This window comes from Mytilus edulis, chromosome 1 (assembly GCF_963676685.1).
Source record: "Mytilus edulis chromosome 1, xbMytEdul2.2, whole genome shotgun sequence".
Classification (NCBI taxonomy): domain Eukaryota; kingdom Metazoa; phylum Mollusca; class Bivalvia; order Mytilida; family Mytilidae; genus Mytilus; species Mytilus edulis.
Window position 1 is genome coordinate 57,906,980 of NC_092344.1, and position 13,095 is coordinate 57,920,074.

A 13,095-nucleotide genomic window follows, 5' to 3' on the forward strand; every position below is an offset into this window, starting at 1 on the left:
ATATAGAAGGCTATTAAGTGAAAAGGTGTTATTATCATGCTACATACATAATATTTGGTATCAACCTTTGTTTTGTGCTACTTTTGGATATATGATATAGATAAGATGTCTTCAAAAACCCTACTTCCTGTAAAATCCAACATGGCGGATATAGTACTAGAATAAGCTTTTTTTAGGGATGGTAATTAAAATGTGTTTTAATGTATTGCAACTATCATTACACTGGTTAGGAACCTTTCTTTGGTGCCTCTCATGGATACAATGTATAAGACATATCTCTTTAAAAACCTTACTTCAGGTAAAATTTAGAACGGACATAGAAATATCAATTTTTTATTTTGATATTCAACTTTTTTCAAAATGTAAAGAAAATGTTTTTTGTTGGTTTTTTTTTTTTTGCTTGTCATTAAACTTTTGGCTTCTAGTTATCCTCAAAACCACCAAATTTGTTCTAATGTAAATTTTTAAATCACACTTCCGGTATTAAAAAAAACCAATATGGTGGAAATTTCAAAAATGAGTCCTCAATACATATCTTTGATTTCGAGTTTTAGATAGATTGGTTAAAACAAAATAAAATTACTAAAGTACTAAAACATTTTTCAAATTATTACTATTTGACTGAAAATACATGTTTATTCATAGTCACCACCACATGTAAACAAAACGGTGCACGGGAAACCCGATTTTCCAAATTAACAACGACCGCGACATCCTCTGTATCTGTATCTGTATAAATGCGTTGTCAATACCAATTCTGGCTTTAATATAACGGTTTGAGAGAGCGCCGCCGATTTATTGATGAGGAGTAAGAGCAGGTTTGACACTCTATACGCTTGATGTACGCACTACAGTGTCGTCTTGCTGATTCAACGCGGTCACTGTCTTTACAAAGAATGAGTTAGAGTATTGTGGTGTTTTGCTTAGTGGAATGTCAAAACACTTAGAGTGATTCTTTACTTGCTTTTCCACAATATTTGTTGCGTGGTATTCTTCGAACTTCTTTGCAGTTATGTTTCTCTTAGGACGTGCTTTTTGGAGAAATTCGTCTGGTTCAATAGCGGGAATCAGCCCCAAAACCACTTTGTACATAAATATTAACTTCTAGCTTGTGGCTCTTGCAATTGTCTGGAGGTCTAGTAGTTCCAGTTTGGCAAGCATATTGGAGACACACCCGTCCTCTCTTGACTTGTAACCTATGGTGATATATCTTCCGCTTGACGTTGTATCCTTTCTAGCTTATTTATTTTTGTTACCATGTTGGGGGTCCCGTACTATGGCTCCACATTCCATCGTCGATTCACGAGCGAGATGTAAGATGTTTTTTTCAATCTTGTGGGCAGTATTTCAAGTTTCTTCTTTGAAAGCCTAGTGTTGAATTTACTTTCTTTGCCACGTTTAATATGTGGGAGGTCCATTTGAGGTCTTCCGAAATTTGTAGGCATAGGTATGGGTTATGCTTGACTTGTTGTAGTATGTGTCCATTTTAACTGTAGATTTTATGGCTTTTGTTTCTGATGCTTAGGATGTAGCATGTTTTGGCATTGAACCGCATTCCCAAATACATACACAATGTACAAGCTTCTGACAAAATGATGAGGCCTTAGAAAGAGTTATTTAAAAGTTATCGTCTCTGTCCCTTCGACATTTATAAGCGCTTGAACTGGGTATCATAAGAGTCAATTCCAAGCTCGTCCCACTAAACACCTGCCTTAGTAAATTGCACGTTTTACCCTCAATTAGTCTTCCCTTTTGCGCAAATAGTTATTTTCTTGATTCGTTAACCATGTTAACCCCATCTGATAAGTTTGTGTGATCTAACAGTTAATCCTCGGTGATTTAGGCTGATCAATCATCATTCTTTATGTCAAAGTCACATCTTCAAATGCCATCAATGTCTCCCACGCAGTCTTATTTTCCTTTTCAAGCCATCAGAGAACCATATCACAACTGGTAAAGACATGGAGCACAATAAGTGTGTGTAATAACTCATTGCCAGGTGCATTTGTAAATATATTTATCCAAAGCTTTTTGCCCTCCCAAACACAATCCATAGTTCGTCTACCCCTGTCACGGAATAGTGAAACAATAACGCCTATTCGAGTCATGACTCGTGCAAGTTCGTGGTTCATTGCATCAAACACATGCACCATGATTATATTGTCAGCCTCTTAATGTGAACATGGTGATAAACTTGAAATACATCTCGAGGTAGATAAGATAGAATATCCTGAGCATTTGTTATAAGAAGCAAGAGCTACATTTAGGGGAAAGGGAATACACTGACGAATAAAGAGTCAAAACAAGATTACGACAATAAGAAAGAACTTTTAAGTTTTCATTTGCAACAGCTTGCTCAATAGATTTTGAGGCAAAGGTAGTTGTAACAATTACTCAGAATGTTCTGTGCTATCCATCACATGGTGATGTTTCAAGCTTAGCATCATGTTCACGTAAAGAGGCTGATACTTGAATCAAGATGCATGTGTCTGATGCAGTAAACACAGACTTAACTCGAACATTCGATACTGATGTTGCTGTCATTGCAGTTTCGCTTTTCAGTGACCTAGGGACAGACAAACTTTGGCTTGCATTTGGAAGTGGGAAAAGCTTCAGCTATATATCTATCCATGACCTTTCAAATACACTAGCTATATAGGCGTTGAGATATTACACGTTTGCTGGAAAAGGAACTGCGTTGGTGACATGGATGGTGTTTAAAGATGTGACTCTATTATTTAGAATGATGATTGATCAGCCAACATCACCATATATGGATTTGACAATGTCATTGATAGAACGATACGTGGTTTTGTTGTACGATCGAACAAACTTATCAGATGGGGTTAACGAAACAAGAAAACATGTGTTTTTGGAAGAGGAAATACTTATTGAGGCTATTCCCACGACTCGGTCTAGTCTTTTGCAGCAATAAAACGTGTAATATAACATGGCGGATGTGAATAAGTAACAAGCTTGGTATTGGTTCCTTTTCTAACTAGTCCATCCCTTATGAATGGCGAAGGGGGAAATATTATCCATGGCAGCCTTTTTAACAACACTTTTGTGAGGCCTCTTAATCTTATCAGGAGCTTGTACATTATAGATGTAGGAAACAATACCACGATCTTTGCAAATTTGGAAAATAAGCTCTCCGATTGTGAGTAAACATTTATATGCGGCCATAAATAAGTCATTCTAAAGATGTTTAACAACTTTAGTGATTTTATTTTGTTTTTATCAATCTATCCAAAACTCTACATCGAATATATGGATTGAGGACTCATCTTTGTAAATTTCGTCATATTGATTTTTTTACCGGAAGTGTTAATTTTGTATTGAAACATATGCAGCTGAATAGAATTAGTGGTTTTGAGGATGACTTAAAGCCAAAAGTTTACTGACAACCCCAAAAAATTCATTTTATTTACAGTTTGAAAAAAGTTGAATATAAAAATGAAAAATTATCAATATTTTTATGTCCGCTGTATTGGATATTACCGGAAGTAAGGGTTTTAAAGACATATGTCTTATAGATTGTATCCATGAGAAGCACCAAAAAAGGTTCCTGCACAATATAATGATAGTAGCAATACTTTAAAACACATTTCAATTATCCTCCCTAAAAATAAGCTTATTGTAGTACTATATCCGCCATGTTTGATTTTACCGGAAGTAGGGTTTTTGAAGACATCTTATCTATATCATATATCCAAGAGCAGTACACAAAAAAGGTTTGTACTAAATATTATGATAGTAGCATGTTAATTACACCTTTTCACATACTAGCCTTCGATATTGGGCTAATTTAAGTATGATGTCCGCCATTTTGGATTTTACCGGAAGTGAGGCATTTTTTTCAAATGCCTCCCTATCTGAAATGAAAGAGAAATAGTTGAGGAAGGTTTATACCAAATTTCATGCTTGTAGCAGGATGTGCACAATTTTTCACAAAGCCACCGTACTAATATAACAATGATATTATCTATAAAATTGCATCACTGTATCAGTAAATATCAATTTGATGACTGTTTTGAGGCAATGGTCCATGATAGTGATTGTTCAAGCAAAATGTTCAATGATAAGTTTTCTGCTTGTGAAAGATTAGAGAAATTTTCTATAAAGTTGAATTACTATGATAACATATCTTTTAAACTGAGTTGTACTGTGCGTAATGCTGTGTGTATGTTTTAATTCTCAATTTTATATTAGTGTGACGACTATCAAATTTTTGTTTAAAAAATCCTTTTAAATTTCTTGCAGATACTTTATTCACGTGGATATTTGCAATTGTTAATTTCTTACAAGTTCCACCGTTTTGGTCATGATGTGCTAAAATTACCAAGAAGTTCGAATAACAGTTAACATTGTTAAGCTGGGGTCACACATTCACGATTTTTATTGCCGTCCTTGACAGGACCATTCCCGATTGAAATTTATTAAAAGTCTGATCAAGATCCTTTGAATCGTGGATGGAAATTCAAACTTTAATTAAAATTTGTAAAAAAATAAATTTAATCACGACAACAATCAGATATTGTTCAGGAAGTGTCGATATTCAACCGTTTCCAAGCGAATTTATCCCGATAATCCCGTTCTAAATCCGCTTCTAATCCGATTTGTATTTTTCACCAGGTAAAATTCGACCGAGTCTGTCACGACTGCGTCCCGATTCTTCCGAATGTAATCCGACAGAGATCAGATAGTGACAAGACAGTTAGTCTGTTTCCCGGCCGTTATTGAAATTCTTGATATTTGTATATTTCCGAAGGCATACTGAATGTTTTACGGAGGGGACCAACCTACAAGACAGTGAACCGACGCTGAAGGAAGTTATCCGTTCGAAAACTGTCGGCATACTTTGGATGAGCAGGTACTATCGGAACGTAATCCTATCACGGTCCGCTCTATCGCATTGCAAACGGCTTTGTCTGGTATGAGTCGTATTGTATTCTGTAATTGTCGGGACTCTGATGTGGGTATCATGGATGAATTTAGAATTTATAACGGGACTGTTTCGGAACGGTTTCGGCAAAAACGGTTCGCAATCGCCAAGATCTGGATGCAATCTGGACTCAATCGGCAGAAAAACAGCAATGAAAAATTTCTCCAGATCATTCCCGTTCCACAGGACACCGTCCCGAATACACAGAACATTGTTAGGAATTCGATCCGATACAGCAGAATCTGTCACGACAGAGGCACGATTGTAATCCGACTAGACAAAATCGGCTGAGTTTCCCCGAATGTTACGGGACGCACCTAACTGTCGGGGTGCTTTGCCGAACTATTCAGACCCTTCCCGACCAGTAGGAATCTGTTACGAACTAAAACGACTGCGTTCAGACAATAATAGGACATTCCAGATAATTGAGGATACTAATCCGACTTTTTTCACTTTTCGTGTCGTATCGCTGTCTGATCTCAAACGGGAGCAATAATCGGCAATGTGTGAACCCCGCATTAAGGGGTTTCGCGGGTCTAAATCATTAATATAGGATTTCTCTATACTTTTCTGTAAATGAACTTTATCTTATAGTTAATAGAAAAATAAAATAAAAAATGGGGTCACCGTTCATTTGCGCTCACAATCTGCCTTCGAAAGAAGCATACATCTTTGTAAAAGTGTTTTTTTTCTGTTGAACTAATAGGAGAAATAAAGGGAAAATCGACGTAAAAAAGAAATTTATTACAGAAATCGCTCAAATTTTACAATAATTTAGTTTAAGTACAGCATATATCGAAATTATATTAAAAAATATAGGTCACCGATGAGTTAAAAGAGATATTTCAATTTTAAAGCCAAAAAATGGCATTTTTCCTAAAGGGAAGATAATTTTGAACTTTTTCAATGATGTTTACGTTTTAAAAGTCATCTGGGGCCAACACGAATTAATTGTTTTGAATGTTTTTTTGTACCATATGATAAAGTAACAACTACAAAAGGTAATAAATAAAATTTGTAATGAAAAACAAATGTTTAATTTTTTTCTGAAATTTTTATACCCTCGAGCCTCCTTAAACGCCTAAGTTTGACGATCATTATGACGCGTTGCCCTCTATGGAGGGGGACACAGGAGGGGTCCTGATCCCGAAATCCCGGGCTTAAAAACAAGAAATCCCGATGTCCCGAATTTAAATAATTTTAAATCTCGACATCCCGAAATTCGAAAAAAGAATTCCCGAATCGCGAAAAGGTCAATCCCGAAATCCCGGGCTTAAAAACACCCCGATCCCGGAGTCCCGATAAAGGTCCTATCCACCCTCCTCTATGTTATGATCCAGCAACTTTGAATTTATAAGCAATGTCAATGTCTTTTTCCGTTGAAATTTTTACCCGACAGGCGAGACAAATTTATCTCGAGCATGATCAGCCTTGCCGATGATAAAAATATATATATTGTTATATACTAGTATACAATGAAAGCAGCAATACAAGATTAAAAAATGACAATGTATTGACTCCTAATGAAAGTCAACTCTTAAAGGACTAAGCCAAACATATTTCATATTTTTTTCCCAGATAAGCATAAGTGGCATAAAAAGTGGCCCATGCATCCTCCTTTATTATGTATTTCAATAGAAAAGAAAAGATTAACCGTTGACAGATTTATAAAAAAAACACATCATATATATTGTATCATATATAACATGTATGTGGGTGTGCAGATTCAACGAAAACTGCTCGTGTATAAAGTGTCCGGAAATAACATTTAAATTTTAATTACACCTCATGTAAGAATCCTAGGTTTTGATTGGTTGATAGCCGGTTTATTTTTCACCAATTTTCTGTTATCAAATGAATATCGTTCATTTTTTAACGCCGCCGGGGTATTTGCCAAAAGGATATGCCTTTTTTACCCTCTCTACCGTGGTATTTGCCAAAAAATACTCTATCCGACTGGACGCTTGTAACGTCACGATCATCTATGCGTTTTTCAACGTTAACATTCTGTGTAATTAAACAGATATAGCATGTTCTTGAGGGGTATTTGCGAAAAATACCAGTCTTGAGAATGAATTTCCCTCGCCTTACGGCTCGTGAAATTTTACATTCTCTCGACTGGTATTTTGCGCAAATACCCCTCCTTAACATGATATATCTGTTTAAAATTCTTGCCCTATTGAAAGTTGATCTGGAAAGATCAGGAATTTTTTGCTATTTTTAGCATTTCGACAAAACATCATTCTATTGATTCGTCTGAAGACTGACAAATACGCAAATTATCGATGGAGACTGCAGCGATGGAAGGCAAGAGGAAAGTTGTTATAGCTATGGATGGGAGCCAACATGCCTTGTATGCATTGAATTGTGAGTACTGTACACTAAAAATAAGTGATAATTCTTAAAAGTAGGTCAATAATACAGTTGACTTGCAATGAACTATTTACGATAAAACGGAAACAAAAAACAGAAGTCTTTCATTCACAAATTTATGTTTATAATTTTATTGATTAAGTTGTTTTTATAAACATTCTTCTTTCCACATCTACACTGCTTATAAATATTGATCGTTTTAGGGATAAGCTGTCTGTCAACACGTATACATGTTTTCGTGTACCTGTGCAAATTTCATGTTATGTGTAATGCATCAAAATAAATGTTTTTATCATAAATAAAGAGTTTCGTATCTATATAGATTGAAGTGTAACTTGTGACACTCAAATTTAGGACAAGCATAGGCGGCAATCGTAACTACTCGGCCATTCTCGCTATGCAATACAATAATATTTCTTCGTGCAACCAGAAAGGCCGAGTACATTTGTAGTTCCAATTGGCATAGGCGGATCCAAGGGGGGTTGGGGTGAGGTTGCCTATAGGGAATCACTGAAAAATGATTTTTATGTCTGTCTGGATCCGCCACTGCGAAGATAATTATACATGAATAAAATGAGAAGTGGAATGTTCATATCAACAAGGTATCAACCAAATTACTAAAACCTCGAAAAGCCCTTTTAGTGAGTTTTAGAGTGCATGAGTTCTGCATGCACATTATGTCACGATATGTTTTACAGTCATGCAGTTATTTTAATTGATAGATACGATAATATGTCTAATCCAATCTCCTTGAAACGGTTACGATTCTACCCAATTTGCCAAGATCGAGTAGCTTTAGGAATAATCATACAGAATTTCACCGTAATGACCAGTAATGATGTTTATTTTAATGCACACTCTGTCATGTCTGTATATATGCATGGAAGTATAATTATATTGACAATATAATACTTCCATGGTATATGTAATTAACTATGTATAAACATGGAAGTATTATATTGACAATATTATACTTCCATGGTATAAACAAAAACCGGGCTGAAGTACGTTCACTATTCACTATTCACTTTTCACTATTCAAAATTCATGAATAGTGAATTGTGTTTTTGTGCACTATTCACTATTCAAGTTTATTATTGAATAACTTTAATATCTTCTTGTATGTCCTGGATATATAAAAAGAAGATGTTGTATGATTGCCAATGAGACAAAACTTCACAAGAGACTAAATTACACAGCAATTAACAGCTACAGGTCATTGTACAGCCTTCAACTATAAGAAAAGCTCATATACCATAGTTAGTCACCGAATAAGAACGGCCTTATTAATGTACAAAAAATTCACGAAAAACAATAAAGTATTTAACACAGCAAAAAACGACAACCACTTGATTACACACTCCTTACTTGGGACAGGTACATACATGTATACAGAATGTGGCGGGGGTTAAATATATTAGCGTGACCCCCCCCCCCCCCTAACCTAGGACAGTGGTGAAACAGTGCAACATAAGAACGACCTTATAAAAATGATTTGTGTAAGGCTAAACTAAACTCATCGAATGAATACAAATAGAAATACATGTAACAAAAAACATAGAGTAATCGCGGACAGATATACTTGTACATCTCAACAACAAAAAGACACTAAGTACAGTTCTGAGAGTACTCGCAGCTACTGATACATGTATAATACATTATATGCATATCTACAAGCTTACGGTACAATTGTCGCACTTAAGTTGTAACATATATTTCGTAAAGGGGGAAAAAAGTGGGGGAGGGGGGGGGTGGTGGTGGTCCACTTTTATTCATCAAGCATTAATCTTATCATTCGTTTCCCCCATCATTACTCTATCGAATTGTTCCCACCAAATGAAAACCACCGGGGAGGGCAAACTAATTATAATGTCTCAAAGTGCCAATAATTCTTTTCTAAATCTCATTATCCAATTTAATATAAATACTCTAATCTCATTTTTTCACATTTATGCATAAAACATGGAAAATATAAAAACTATAAATATATATATACAGGTAACAAAAGTTTCGTATAAAAAAAGTTTCGTATAAAAAACAAGGGGTATTTTCTCAGAGAAAAATCTAATAGTCGCACTAAAAAAGAGGATACCGTAAACCCTTGAATCATAAAACAAGAAAAAATACTTCCAAAGGACGTTACGATCGAGTTTTGAACCCTCGAATCCCCTAATTTCAGGTATATCCTATATGCCATAAGAAAGCTTATAAAATGAGGAACACAAGCTATTTTATGAATATAGTGCACGGATTTGGTTTAAGGGATATTACGGGGTCCATATTACGGCGCTCAAAAATAAAAAACGGGCAAAATCAAGAAAAAATAATTCCAAAGGACGTCACGATCGAGTTTTAAACCCTCGAATCCCCTAATTGCAGGTATATCCTATATACCATAAGAAAGCTTATATAATAAGGAACATAAGCTATATAGTGAATATAGTGCACAGATTCGGTTTAAGGGGTATCGAGGCGCCCGAAAATAAAAAACGGCCAAAATTAAGAAAAATTACTTTCAAAGGACGTTGCGATCAAGTTTTGAACCCTCGAATCCCCTAATTGCAGGTATATCCTATATACCATAAGAAAGCTTATATAATAAGGAACACAAGCTATATAGTGAATATAGTGCACAGATTCGGTTTAAGGAGTATTGGGGCGCCCGAAAATAACAAACGGTCAAAATCAAGAAATATTACTTCCAAAGGACGTTGCGATCAAGTTTTGAACCCTCGAATCCCCTAATTACAGGTATAACCTATATACCATTAAGAAAGCTTATAAAATAAGGAACACAAGCTTCATAGTTAATATAGTGCACAGATTCGGTTTAAGGGGTATCGAGGCGCCCGAAAATAAAAAAACAGTCAAAATCAAGAAAAAATACTTCCAAAGGACGTTACGATCGAGTTTTGAACCCTCGAATCCCCTAATTACAGGTATATCCTATATACCATAAGAAAGTTTATAAAATAAGGAACACAAGCTTCATAGTGAATATAGTGCACAGATTCGGTTTAAGGGGTATCGAGGCGCCCGAAAATAAATAACAGTCAAAATCAAGAAAAAATACTTCCAAAGGACGTTACGATCGAGTTTTGAACCTCGAATCCCCTGATTACAGGTATATCCTATATACCATAAGAAAGTTTATAAAATAAGGAACACAAGCTTCATAGTGAATATAGTGCACAGATTTGGTTTAAGGGGTATCGATGCGCCCGAAAATAAAAAATGGCAAAAATTTTAGAAAAATTACTTCCAAAGGACGTTACGATCGAGTTTTCAACCCTCGAATCCCCTAATTGCAGGTATATCCTATATACCATAAGAAAGCTTATATAATAAGGAACACAAGCTATACAGTGAATATAGTACACAGATTCGGTTTAAGGAGTATTGGGGCGCCCGAAAATAACAAACGGTCAAAATCAAGAAAAATTACTTCCAAAGGACGTTGCGATCAAGTTTTGAACCCTCGAATCCCCTAATTACAGGTATAACCTATATACCATAAGAAAGCTTATAAAATAAGGAACACAAGCTTCATAGTTAATATAGTGCAGAGATTCGGTTTAAGGGGTATCGAGGCGCCCGAAAATAAAAAACAGTCAAAATCAAGAAAAAATACTTCCAAAGGACGTTACGATCGAGTTTTGAACCCTCGAATCCCCTAATTACAGGTATATCCTATATACCATAAGAAAGCTTATATAATAAGGAACAATAGCTATATAGTGAATATAGTGGACAGATTCGGTTTAAGGGGTATTTTTTCTTAGGTTCGACCGTTTTCGCTTTTCGGTCACTTGTTACCCCTTAAATCGCATCTGTGCCACATATTCACTATATAGGTTTTGTTCCCCCTTCTATTACCTTTCTTAGGATATATAGGATATACCTGTAATTAGGGGATACGGGGGTTCAAAACTCGATCGTAACGTAATTTGTGGTGTATTTTTTCTTAGGTTCGACCGTTTTCGCTTTTCGGTCACTTGTTACCCCTTAAATCGCATCTGTGCCACATATTCACTATATAGGTTTTGTTCCCCCTTCTATTACCTTTCTTAGGATATATAGGATATACCTGTAATTAGGGGATACGGGGGTTCAAAACTCGATCGTAACGTAATTTGTGGTGTATTTTTTCTTAGGTTCGACCGTTTTCGCTTTTCGGTCACTTGTTACCCCTTAAATCGCATCTGTGCCACATATTCACTATATAGGTTTTGTTCCCCCTTCTATTACCTTTCTTAGGATATATAGGATATACCTGTAATTAGGGGATACGGGGGTTCAAAACTCGATCGTAACGTAATTTGTGGTGTATTTTTTCTTAGGTTCGACCGTTTTCGCTTTTCGGTCACTTGTTACCCCTTAAATCGCATCTGTGCCACATATTCACTATATAGGTTTTGTTCCCCCTTCTATTACCTTTCTTAGGATATATAGGATATACCTGTAATTAGGGGATACGGGGGTTCAAAACTCGATCGTAACGTAATTTGTGGTGTATTTTTTCTTAGGCGCTCCATAATACAGATATCCTATAAGTAAGTGCTATTATTAGATTTTATCGGGGAAACACCCCTAGTTTTTTATACGAAACTTTAAGTCCTTGGGTGTATTACCTCCTATTGTCCTAATAGACTTTTTATATTTTACATAAAGTCTTTATTTATAAATATATAAGTATGTGAGAAATTTAAATGTTGGAAAATGAGATTTTGAAATTATTGGCACTTTGAGACATGTTTACTCTTTTTCTCTCCCCTGACACATGGAGTACCGTTTAAATGGTTGATTTCATTTTATGTGGACATCCCATGCAGGAAACGAATGAGCATTTTAATGCTTGATTAATAAAAGTGGACCCCACACACCCATTCAAATATGTGTAATAATTGTGACAATATGTGCGACAATTGTACCGTAAGCTCCTAGATATGCATTAGAAGTGGATTTGAGATACATGATCAAGTTCAATATTTTACGTAAAGAATAAATAATTCTAGATAAAAGGGATCTGCATACCAAATATCCTATCTGTTTATACCTTAATACTATATATTAAACAAACCTCGTATTCTAATCGAATTCCTATAGCAATTCATTACAGACATTACACTTAACAAATCAACTTAACGATCTTATTCTAAAAGGTTACGAATTCGGCCTGTCATTTATTCTTTGAATATTGTTTATATTGGATAGTAAAATAAATTCCATTGATCTTTTCTACACTCTGATGATTCCTGTATCTTGGCATTGCATGCACAATGTCATGTTTTTTTCTCTCTCTGTTCTTAACTATGTTGGATATGCTATGCTTGATAATTTAGTCTGAGGTGCATTTTTTATTAGTTGTTATTTGTTTTGAACTAGCTGTCAGTAATTGAGTACCGAACACACCCAGATCTGCACTGAGTGTCTTTTTATTGTTGGGATGTACAAGTACCCGGCCACGTTCACTCTGTGTTTTTGTTGTATGTATTTATCCTTATATCTATCTGATAAGTGAAGCCTTTTACAACTGATTTTTACATCGCGATAACCATGAGGGCATTCCGATGCATTGCTACAGTAGGAATTATACTTGCGTACATTGTATCTTTTGTTTTTGACTGGTAACCGATCTATAATTTCGGAGACATTATCGAGTGCATCATAACATTCCTTATCGTCTGGGCAGAGTATACTGATTTGTATTACTACAATCAGAGAAATATATATAAAAGAGATTAAGAAGTATCTGCTACAATATAATAGTTATTACG

The 13,095-nt window shown here is 35.3% G+C and overlaps 1 protein-coding gene and 1 long non-coding RNA gene across 2 annotated transcripts in view; both read left to right on the plus strand.

Annotated features, from left to right (window-relative positions):
- LOC139485827 (uncharacterized) overlaps positions 1 to 13,095 on the plus strand; it is a 971,519-nt gene that overhangs the window by 502,145 nt on the left and 456,279 nt on the right. The window lies entirely within an intron of this gene.
- The window catches only part of LOC139485592 (uncharacterized), a 32,610-nt gene continuing 26,630 nt past the window's right edge, over positions 7,116 to 13,095 (plus strand). The window contains exon 1 of the mRNA XM_071270189.1: positions 7,116 to 7,312. Coding sequence (XP_071126290.1) covers positions 7,231 to 7,312 — 82 coding nt within the window. The 5' untranslated portion in view covers positions 7,116 to 7,230. The remainder of the gene's footprint in view (positions 7,313 to 13,095) is intronic.